General features: G+C 37.2%; 1 protein-coding gene across 1 annotated transcript; it reads right to left on the minus strand.

The window, feature by feature from the left end:
- Positions 1-724: 724 nt before the first annotated feature.
- GPX7 (glutathione peroxidase 7) lies at positions 725-9,235 on the minus strand. Its single transcript, XM_032217301.1, has 3 exons — positions 8,771-9,235; positions 2,336-2,597; positions 725-1,266 (listed from the first exon to the last, which is right to left on the minus strand). Exons 1-3 carry the CDS (start codon positions 9,095-9,097, stop codon positions 1,103-1,105), a joined length of 753 nt encoding a protein of 250 aa, XP_032073192.1. The 5' UTR covers positions 9,098-9,235; the 3' UTR covers positions 725-1,102.
- Between the last annotated feature and the right edge of the window lie 2,829 nt (positions 9,236-12,064).

Below are 12,064 nucleotides of genomic sequence, written 5' to 3' on the forward strand. Positions count from 1 at the left end.
CTGGCTTACCTATTGATTGAGCTTGTCAGAAAGTCATAAAAGGTGATTTCTTGACCCCAGGATACTGCAACCATCATAAATAAGAGTCAGTTGCCAAACATCTGAATATTAATTACGTGACAATGGGGATGCTACAATGGTCATAAGGGTGCAAACTGGTCATAAATTGCTTTTTTCACTACCATTGTAACTTTGAACAGTCAGTAAGTGGACTCTTGTAAATCAAGGCCTAGCTATATTTTCATAGCATAATCATTGCTTCTTATGCCTATGTCAGGTAAGATAAAGTTTTTCTGTTCCAGTTTCTGTTTTATAAATAATTCTCAAGGTAATGTTGATTATCATTATGAACATTACCATTGTTCATGATCATGATATGTTCATGATAAATCTTACTATCAGTAAGGTTTACAGATAGTCCTTGACTCACAACCATTCATTTAGTGACTGTTCAAAATTACAATAGTACTAAAAAAATGACTTATGATCGGTTTTCACACGACTGTTTCAACATCCCCATGGTCAATGAGCACGACTACTGACATCTATTTATGACAGTTGCAATGTCCAAGTGTCATGTGATCACCATCTGTAATCTTTCCAGCTGGCTTCCCACAAGTACGTCAATGGAGGAAACCAGATTCACCTAATAAACCATGATTCATTTAATAACTGCAATGATTCATTTAACAATTATGGCAAAAAGGTCATAAAATGGAGTACAACTCACTTAACAACTGTCTTGCTTAGCAACAGATATTTTGGGTTTCATTACAGTCATAAGTCGAGAACTAACTATATTTAGGGAATTCTGTCTGAACTGAATTTTGCTGCCTAGAAATCCTACATAGCACTTCATCTCTCTAAGATCAATAAGTGACATGTAAGAAAAATAAATAAAACTTGGCCATTCACTTTTCTTCTTAGGTATTAGTTTCTGTATGATTTACTTAGAAAAGGTACTATGCGAGAAACAAATACTCATATTTATGGAATGGAAGCTAGCTCAGGTAATCCAAATGTATATATCTGTTGGCAATATGAAGACCTACAACAATGATCCGAAAACAAAAATATAAAAATGTGTGTTTTTAAAAAATAATCAGAGTTCCATTTTTTTCTTCAGAATGAGTTGCCTCACAAGTTCGATCACGTAAGATTTTATTTCCTCCACCGTGACTGTAGAGTCCCAAGCATTTACCACTTTCCCATCTGGATCTATCAGATATTTCCAGAAGTTCCAAGTTGGCTCTTTTCCAGTGGATTCTACATAAAAAAAGTATAAATATCAGAGATATGAATCATCTATAATGCTCTAATTTGCATATTTGCAATCTTAAAAGACATATAAGATTAAATAAGAAATGTGATTATCCAAAGGAAAACCAATATATTAAATAATATAGAAATAAATATTAACCCAGTTCTTAGAAGAGTTCGTTTTGGTTTGGAAGAAAAAAGTACTTAATGCTCAAATGCTTCAAAAAATGGAACATTTCAGCAAAAAGAACCTTACAACTGCATTAATCTCTCATTTATGTATTTTTTAAAATTAAAATCATCCCCCCCCCCAAATTGGTAACCTTGAAATGTATTGGATTACAATTTCCATCACTAGCAAACGTGACCAATAGGCATGTTTTTTGCTGCCTTATCCCTTTCATCCCTTATCCCTTTTCCTTTTCTCTATTTCTCTGCCCTGCACCTCATTTTTTAATTTTCTTTTTCCCCTTCTCACACTCTCTCTCTCATATTAAAGCAATAACAAATGCTTTTAAAAATATTTGTGCCTGCTATATTTTTTTCAAGACACATTATGTTGAGTTACATGCGATTCAGGAATATGGTGCTCTAAGGTAAAGTATAAGGCGGTGGATCTCAACCTTCCTAATGCCGCGAGTCTTTAATACAGTTCCTCATGTTGTGGTGACCCCCAACCATAAAATTATTTTATGTTTTCCATATTTTTTGGAAAATATGTGTTTTCCAATGGTCTTAGGCGACCTCTGTAAAAGGGTTGTTCAACCCCCAAAGGGGTCCCGACCCACAGGTTGAGAACCACTGGTATAAGGCAACTAAATTTTGCTGAAACCCTATTGATTCTATTGATTTCTTGGGAAGTAGGAGAAAAAATAAAAATAGTAACCAAAACATCAATTTATTTTACTATATAAACTTAAAAGAAGCAAAGAAATTATTGTTGAATACATGATAATCTTCCCCGAATCTCTCAAAAGTAAGCTATCCCTGGTAGCGATCATAAGCCATCTACAGTTTATAGGGTATAACAATAAAGTTAGTATTTGCAGCTCATTCAATCTATTTTAATACTCACCAATTAAAAATTTAAATGCTGGATTTGCCCCGATGCCCTTCACTGCTATCTTGCTGAACATAGGAAATGTAACGCTGTATGTTTGCCGGACAAACCTCTCAATTTCATTATTACTGTTGGGTTCTTGCTGTCCAAACTGATTGCAGGGAAATGCTAGCACATTAAAATGGTAGGAACCAATCTCTCTCTGCAACTGTTGTAAGGCTTTGTAATGACTGTCTGTATACCCACACTCACTTGCAACATTGACAACTAATGATACCTGGAAGAAATAACAAAAATACAAGTTATAACACATCCTGCATTCTACTTCCAGAAGGTATAGCATGCTTTACTTCCTATATAGCGCATTTTCAGAAATGGAGCATTTTGACAAGAAGAATATTTTGCTTTTAGATTTCAGTTATTGCTTTCATAATTACTATAATACATACATGGATGGTCAGTTGTGCAGTGGTCAAGGCATCAGCTGGAAACCAGAGACCATGACTTTTAGCGGCACCTTAGACACAAAGCCATCTGGGGCTTAACCTTGGGCCAGTTACTTTCTCTCAGCCCTAAGGAGGAGGCAACTGCAAACCACTTCTGAAAAATCTTGCCAAGAAAACTGCAGGAATTTGTCCAGGCAGTCTCAGATACAACTGAACAGGAGAAAAAATAATAATACATAATACACTGATGAAGTAAATAACTAAATCCTTTTAAGATCCATCTCAGTTTGAAATTAGGTGTGTTTGCAGCTATTGTTTCTCCTTTCTTCAGTAATAGAACATATTAGCCATTGCTCTGTGGACAAATGTCATATAATAAATGCAGTTGTCTAATAAATCTATTACTGTACAATCCAGTTTTATTCTTGAAGTTAAGCTGTGGATACCAGTATGGAAATCAGAGGAATTGGTGGAGGAGAGATAAAAAAATTACTGCCTTGCCTCCTTGAAGGTACATGTGATAGAAATAGATACACATGTGCATAAGAGGGGCAGGATTTTACATGTTTGTGATTGCCATCTTAATATTTTTGTCCTTTCATAGATGACCATGATTTGTATGTATTGTGATCATATTTTGATGAGTTGGTCATAAATCTTTAAATAATTAGATATTTTGAATAGGGCAACAATTAAAAATGGTTGCTAATTGTTCAAAATTCCGTAATAAGTAGGTAATGAAGAATCATATCTTAGTAGATAATAACAGAATAACAGTTAGAAGGAACTTTGGAAGACTTCTAGTCCAACCTTCCTTGCTCAAGCAGGAAACCCTATGATTTCAAACAAGTGGTTGCCAAACTGTTCTTAAAAAATCTCCAGTGTTACAGCACCCACAATCTAGTGTGGAAGCAACTCATACCATTAATTAATTGTTCTAACTGCCAGGAAATTTCTCCTTATCCTAGGTTGGTTCTCTCCTTGATTAGTTTCCATCTATTGCTTCTTGTCCTGCCTATTCTTTTGAGAATAGATTGGTCCCCGTCTTCCTTGTGTAAGCCCCTCAAATATTGGAACATTGAAAATGATAGAAAGACTGACTCCAGAAAATTTCTTTTGCACCAAAGGAGGTACTACAAGTACTATCAACTATAACTGCCATATGTACTATTTTTTCTCTGCTTTTAAATGTCAATTGTATTAACAACTGCACTTAAATTCAAATTATGTAATCAAATTTGCAGGTAGGTAAATATTTAACTTTATGTAATGTAAAGGTGGTGTCAATTTCTATTCACTTTAAGGTTCATTGAAACATATAATTTAATCAGAGGATGACTACATTTTACGTACAACTGCATCATGCAATTAATTACCTGTGATGAATTACATATGCCCGTGATGGCAAACCTATGGCAAGTGTGCAGGAAGTGGCATGCAGAGCCATCTCTCCGGGCACGCCAGCAATCGCCCGTTGCTCTTCTGGGTTCCAGTGCACACATGCACGTCGGCCAGCTGGTCTCTGAGCGTGTGGGAATGCTGGAAACTGGAAGAGCAGCCCCCTGCCGCATATGCGCGTGCCGGGAAGCTGAGCTTCCGGTTTCCAGTGTGCCAGTCCTAGGGCAGATAGACTGTGCTAACCCATGCTTGGACTCTCCCACAGCGCCCAGAGAACAACCGTTCAGGTAAGCCAGAAATCAGACATTTCGCTAAAAAAAAAAAACTGAATGTGAATCACGTTTGCCATCTAGTGGACCTGCATTTTACTTCCAGCTTCATAGAAGTGTGCATTAAATGTGTGCATCAAAACAAGTTGAAAATGAAACAAAATACTATAAGACTAGCTTTTGGAGAGATGGGGAACATGTAAGATAAATAGATAGAGAACATTTAATTAATATATAGACATAGCAACGAATTCGCTATATTTAGTGTGTGGTCAGAATTTATTTATTTTCCACCTTTATTAATTTATTTTCCACCTTTATTAATTTATTTTCCACCTTTATTAATTTTACAAATAACTCAAAGTGACAAAGATATCCAACACACATCTTCCTCCTCCTATTTTCCCCACAATCACCCTGTGAGTCGGGCTGAGAGAGACTGACTAGTCCAAGGTCACTAACCTGGCTTTCATGGCCAAGGCACGATTTGAATTCTCAGTTTCTTGCTTTCTAGCTTGATGTCTAAGGTGACCAGATTTTCAGATTGGTAAAGAGGGACACCATTGACCGGGGGGAGGGGGGCTTGATTAAAATTTTTATATTTTGTCAAAAGGTCACAAAAGGCCATTACATGACCCAAGGACACTGAAACCATCATAAATACGAATCGGTTGCCAAACATCAAAATTTTGATCACGTGACCATGAGGATGCTGCAATGGTCGCTAAGTGTGAAAATGGTCGCTAAGTGTGAAAAATGGTCATCAGTCACTTTTTTCAATGCCATTGTAACTTTGGTCACTAAATGAACTGTTTGAAAGTTAAGGCTAGCTTGCATTATAATGCCTTATTCTAACTTACATTTTCAAGAGAGAGAAGCTAAACTCCTTGTTAGAATTGAAATAGAAATGAGTAGAGTAAAGTAGAATAGAATAGTTTATTAGCCAAGTGTGATTGGACACACAAGGAATTTGTCTTTGGTGAATATGCTCTCAGTGTACATAAAGAAAAATAATATAGTAGGATAGTGGGATCCTTGCTGCACCAAGCTCAGAAAGCAGCGATCCCACCATCTCCCCCACCCCACACTTCCTCTTTCTGAAAGAGGAGGTGTGAGGTGGGGGATCCTAGCTGCACCAAGCTCTTTCTGAAAGAGGAGGTGTGAGGTGGGGGATCCTAGCTGCACCAAGCTCTTTCTGAAAGAGGAGGTGTGAGGTGGGGGATCCAAACTGCAGCAGGCTCAGAAAGCAGCGATCCCACCATCTCCCACACACCTCCTCTTTCTCCCTCTCGTTCTCTTTTTGGGGGGAAAGGAGGAGAAAGGACAAAAAGGAGAAAGAGGGAGAAACGGCGCCCGAGAGAAGCGGGCAAAAAAAAGAAAAAAACCTTCCAACGGCTGAGCTGCTTGGCCCGGGACCGAGCCTCCTCCTTGCCGCGCCAGAAAGCCGTCGCTCTCCCTGCAGAAAAACGGCGTGCGTTGGTGCACGCACGCACAGGAGGGGAGGGAGCTTCGCTCGTCGGGCGCTGCGAGCGAGCCCAGCGGAGAGAGGGAAACCACTGCCCTCTAAAGGCCACATCGGGAATGACACTTCAGAGAAATAAAAACTTTTTTTTAATGGCGTCCTTTTTAAAATTGTTTTCTTTCTTTTGGAAAATCGGGACTTTTTGAACACGTTGTGGGACATGGGACAAATTATTAAAAATTGTGACTGTCCCGCCGAAAGCGGGATGTCTGGTCACCTTATTGATGTCTTAACCACTAGCCCAAACTGGCTATATTAACAAGCATTCGGATCACTGGAACTATCTATGTAGATCAGTGGTGGGTTTCAAAAATTTTTAGAACTCTTCTGTAGGTGTGGCCTGCTTTGTGGGGGTGAGCGGATGGGAATGGCCTGCCGGCCATGTGACTGGGTGGGAGTGGCTTGCCGGCCATGTGACTGGGTGAGGGTGGCCAACTTGTAAAATGTGGTGAAACTCACTTAACAATGCTCTTGCTTAGTAACCAAAATATTGGCTCAGAAACTGGCATTTGAAGCACACAAGTCTTAAAGCTGTCAAGTTACAAGACCCTTCCCACCCCTAACCCTTTAGAGAAAAAAACCCTAAGGGTGTTCAAACTTGATAGCTTTAAGACTTGTGGACTTCAACTCCCAGAATTCCTCCTCTCGCTCTTCATCTTGATGATATGTGGATGGGCGGAGGGGAGGGAGCTGGAACCAGTTCTAAATGGTACTGTAGATTTGTGGAACCTCTTCTATAGAATTGGTTAGAACTGGCAGGAACCCACCCCTGGTGTAAATCTATGATAAAACTGGAAGGAATTATCAGAGCATATAATATTGGAAAAAATATTAGCCGATATCATAAAAAGGACAAGATATGGAATTCTAGATGGGAAGTAGCTGTGAAATACAAACACTTTTAAGCATACTTTCAAATATTTATTTTTATTTTTCACATTTTTTAACCACTGATTTTTAGAGATGGATGCTGGGTGTTGCTACTTTCATTATGCAATTGCTGATTTTACAAGTGACTTTATGAGAAGTTACAAGTGACTTTATGACAATTTTGGCAGAAGTTTTGTTTTCTTTCTTTCTTTCCTTCTTTCTTTCTACAAAATCTATTATGGAAGAAAAGCTGGAATAACTATATTAATGCTGGGAAGCCTCTTTCTGGGAGGGTTAGTCAAACACTTCGTAGTTCAGTGGGTAACTTGTGGTTCTTGTGAGGATAAAAGGATTGACTGTGTTAATGCTACATTGCACTCTTTAAAGGAAATATGTGATAAAACCAATTCATTAAAGGTGTTTATAAATGTTATCTTCCTGGATGGTGATAAATGTAAAGAATATACTGGTATAAACTAAGTATTCTAAAGAAATCTATTAAAGTACATGAAACCTTTGTTCACAATGAAAATACTGAAGTGGTAGGGAGCTTCTGCCTTTTAGGATCAACCATCAAGAGTAAACAAAGCAGCAGTCAAGAAATACATTACAGACTGATGCTAAGTAGAGGAGCTTCATACGAACTTCTTAATGTGTGCACACATGCAAGACATACACACACACATGTGTGTGTGTGAGTGACAGAGAGGGGGGGGGAAGGAAGGAAGGGAATATCCTCATTTGATTTACTCTTACAGTAAATTTACTTTTAATGAGTTACAGTAAGATTTGCATTTGAAGGGTGTCCTAATTAATTAAGTTCTCAATTTAAAATTAAAATTAAGGCATTGGAATACCTATTTACCTAATTAGTTTCAGATTTTAAATAAAGATCTTATCATCACCAATTTATATCAGTAATTAAGAGCCTCAGCAAGTAATAATGAATATATTTCAGTATAGATCAGTATACATTATGGTAAACTAACCTATACAGGATTATTTTACTTATCTGCCTGCATTTGGAACTATGCTTCTCTGTGCAATTCATTACAAGTGATGATGAGGCCACTTCAAATGAAATATATTTGTGTTTTCCATGTTACTCCTAAATCTCTCACTAGAAGTTCGGTATGTTTCTTTGGAATATAGAAAGAAAAATAGTTTTCAGGCAGAAGGTTTTATCCCATGTACTTTTTAATAATAACATATATTTCTTACCGGCTATAAAACCTCTGAACCTTTAGTTAAATTCACATCTGTAGAAAGAGAGCATTAAGTTCAATTTCTGAGTTCTAAAACATTAATTCTAAATGATTTACTTTTACCTGGATTTTCTTAAGACTAACTTTCTACACGACAAAATCATCCGGTGTTAAAACTCAAGTGAATTTCAATATTTAAAATTATCTCTCTCTTTTTTTTTTAAGCAATCCTACTCCGATGTTGGAGCTGTCTTTGTAGGATGATACCTATTCCGTCTTCCTCCAACCCGGTTAATAAACCATTTGTTTTGTATTAAAGAAAGCAGGGTCGTTCGGTAAACCATTAAAAAAAAAACCATTACGAGTAGATCCCAACCCCACGCCTTTATCTCGCCTATTTCGAAACATGCTCAGATTTAAGCAGGGAGTTCAGCCCGCCTGCCACGTAGACGCGGGATCGGCTGTTCACAAAAAGCAGAGGGAGACAACTCCGCGCGCACAGGCAGAAGGAAAGGGGAAAGATGAGACTGTAAACTTATTTGTTTTTAATAGAGCGTTACAGAACCGTAGGCGCAAAGTCGCGGATAACCGGGAGCCCCGTCAGGACATCTATCCCGCAACCCCCCCAGCCAGATCAGTGCGCCTTCTTCCTTTTCCCCGTCCGTCATGCAGGCATGCCGAGATGACTTGCTGGTTAGTTGGTGGCAGCAGATAGGTGGCTCTCTCCTCCGCAGACTTACCGAGCCTCTGTATTTGTCCAGGGAGACTAGTTTGCCCCTAATGTTGACCACTTTAAACGAGTAAAAATTGTCCTCTTTCTGTTCCGAGGCGGAAAAGGCCAAGAACAGCAGGGCTCCTACGACGATCAGCATTGTTAAAGGGAGAAGAAAAAATTTAGGGAAGGAAGAACCAATTTTGTGCTCCACGCTATCCTCGGGATCTAACATACTGCACAGCTTTCTACTGACGTCGTCCCGACCGCAAAGCATTGCGGGAAGGAAGCTACGTCTGGAATGATGGAATAAATAAAGCTGGATATTATAAAGGAGAAAAAATTCAAAATTCATAGCAAAGCATTTTTTTCACAATATCAACCGAAAATGTAAGAAGGGCTGTACAAGCAATTGAGTTTTTCTGCGCTCTTGATTGAGCAAGAGTATTGAACAAAGATGGGAGAGTTCCTTAGAAACTTCGCTTTATGATCTTCAGCTAAATTGATACAGGCCATGATCAGCAAAACCATGGTTTATCATCCTGTGACAGGAGTGGTCCTATACTTTCAAATACTAGGTGCCTGTCTTGAGGTGAACTGTTTAAACATTATATCCAGTTCACTTTAACCATTAAGAATTAATATTAATTAATAAGAAATAAAAGAAACCGTATCTCTGCTACTTGATTGGTCATAAATTTGCATCATAAATTCACTATTCTGCAGGTTCAGAATAGGGTTAACAAAAGCAAAAACATTTAGCTATATTTAGAAAAGATCCATTGCAATGTATTGGACATTAATTAATACATGCCTATTGAGTGTATGTCTAACTTTAAATCCAGCCAAGCAAAACTATAGTATTGCAAAATGCAATATTACTATTTTTGTCATTTTTTGTTTCTTCCTGCGTTTCTATGGAAATTTATGTCTCTGGTTTTTGTTCTGCTTTTGCTATGTGCTTTTGTCAAAAGGATTAGAGAAATGCTACCAGACTTTCTGTCACTAATTTAAATGCAATATAAAGTTCCTAAAGTCATACCATATTATGCAATATATTCCTTTCATCAATATAAAGAATTAATTCAAATTTCAGTGAGGTTGTCGGCTCAGAGATTATCTAAACCAATTCTCGGCCAACATGATGAGTTGCATATTTACATGATGTTCAGAGTCAACTCGTTTCTTAATGGTTACCAGCAGTTCTCTAGATTCTGCCTGAGATTTACATAGCAGATGCTTTTATATATATATTTTCAGCAGAAGATATCCATAAAATATACTAAGCCTATATAAATATAATATTTTAGATACAAAATCATTTTCCAAATGTATTGCAAGTTTAGTTCTTTGGTCAATTAATAAAAATAATGAACTCAATACTTTCACACTTGACCATGGAATAAAAGCTAAAATGTATGTATGCCTTATAATGTTTACATGCAAATTTCTGTTTTCTAAAGGAAATGTTGCTCTTTATCTCTTGCAATAAACAGAATCCATCAGTTCTTCACAGTGGGAATGAGAAGAAGTCCTTAAAGTATACTCTTCAAATGTAGGCCCATAAATTGCCTGTGACACTAATCAATCTAGATAGAACTAAGACTGTGTAATGATAAGGAGGCAGAAATCTGCATTAAATGTCTTTTGGATATACCATTGATTGCATTATCATCATATCTATTCAATATGAGATTATCATACTAATTTTTAAAAAAATTATTTGAAAAACAAGCTATCATTTATCTTTAGGATGAATATCTAATAGGAGCCAGTGGGATGCATGTGTGCCGTGGAACTGCTCTTCCAGTTTCTAGTGCTTCCCCACCCACGTCTGTGCATTCTCCCATGACAGTAATTAATACATGCCTATTGAGTGTATGTCTACCTTTAAATCCAGTCAAGCAAAATTGTACAGTATTGCAAAATGCAATATTACTATTTTTTGTCATTCTTTGTTTCTTCCTGCATTTCTATGGAAAGTTACATTTCTGTTTTTTGTTCTGCTTTTGCTATGTGATTTTGTCAAAGGGATTAGATAAATCATCATATCATCTATTCAATATGATATTATCACGCTAACTTAAAAAAAAATCCTTCCAAAGACAAGCTAACATTTATCTTTAGGGTGAATATCTAATAATAGCCAGTGAGATGCAGCAGTTGTAAAGTTTTTCAGACTCAGTTACTGTGACAACCTTCCTTAAAGTAAATAGTGAATGGGCAGATACTTATCTGTTTCCCTTCCCGTTTTCTGCTGCATATTTTCTTCCTGTTTTTCTGTTTCTTCCACATCATATTTGTATTTTAAACAACAAAAAAGAAAGACAAGTTCTTAAAATCCAGCAACCTACTCTAAAGATCAGTAGTATTATGTTAAATGATCTCCAATTTATTTAATATGGTTTTAACTATATTTCTTTCAAGAAATGGATGGAAGTATAAATACTCCTCTTTCCATCCTTTTCTATATGACAATACTGCAGAGTAGATGAGGCTGGAAGTGTAATTGATTACAATACCCAGTGATGATTTCAATATGGATTTTTAATTATTTAATTTATATAGCTGCCCAATTAATGTGCAGCTCAGAACCCTGTATAGAATTAATGTGCAGCTCAGGACCCTGTATAGGATTAAAAATAGCAAACAGTCATAAAAAGACATTAAAATATAATAAAACAGATTGCACCAAGAGGCAAACCATCAAATAATTAAAACATAATCAAAATAAATGAAAAGACTGGCAAATCAAAGTTCAGACAAATCAGCCATCAACAGGCATATGGAGATAAACAAGATCTACATATTCAAAAGAGATAATAAAAAACCCAAAAAGGAAACAAAAAGTCCACAACACCTCCTCATCAGCAATCAATGCCTAGATGAGCAGAGACTAACACCATGATTAATACTGAACCAATAATCAAGAAGTAAATACATCCCACCCCCAAATCAAGGAAGTATCAACTTAGCCAAGCAAGCTAGCTAACAATAAACAGCCAACAAAGAACCACCACGAACATTTCATCAATATTGGCAGGGCAAGACAGTAGTGTATAAAAATAGAGCAAACCCCAATCCCTTATAACACTGGTGACATCATCTAATTTGCAGATGTTTCTTCTGCAAGAAAACAACCAAACTCAAGAGGCCCCAAGAACTCTGCAATCAAAATTGCCATAAAACCTCCTGATGGGCAGGGGGGCTGGGGGATCAGATCTTCAGAGCCGTCCAAAAGGTAGGCAGAATTGGAGCCATCCAAATCTTGGAAAAATACTTTTCCATGAGGACACCGGTTGCAAAACAAAACTGGCTGCAG

The sequence above is a fragment of the Thamnophis elegans genome, chromosome 5, assembly GCF_009769535.1.
Source record: "Thamnophis elegans isolate rThaEle1 chromosome 5, rThaEle1.pri, whole genome shotgun sequence".
NCBI lineage: Eukaryota > Metazoa > Chordata > Lepidosauria > Squamata > Colubridae > Thamnophis > Thamnophis elegans.

Excerpts from the sequence above, each read along its gene's own strand:
- GPX7 (XM_032217301.1), bottom strand. The coding sequence starts at position 9,097 with ATGAATTTTGAATTTTTTCTCCTTTATAATATCCAGCTTTATTTATTC. Across the intron at positions 2,598-8,770 it reads TGGACAAATACAGAGGCTCG|GTATCATTAGTTGTCAATGT; the intron begins GTAAGTCTGCGG and ends TATTTCTTCCAG. Across the intron at positions 1,267-2,335 it reads AGCATTTAAATTTTTAATTG|AATCCACTGGAAAAGAGCCA; the intron begins GTGAGTATTAAA and ends TTTTTTATGTAG.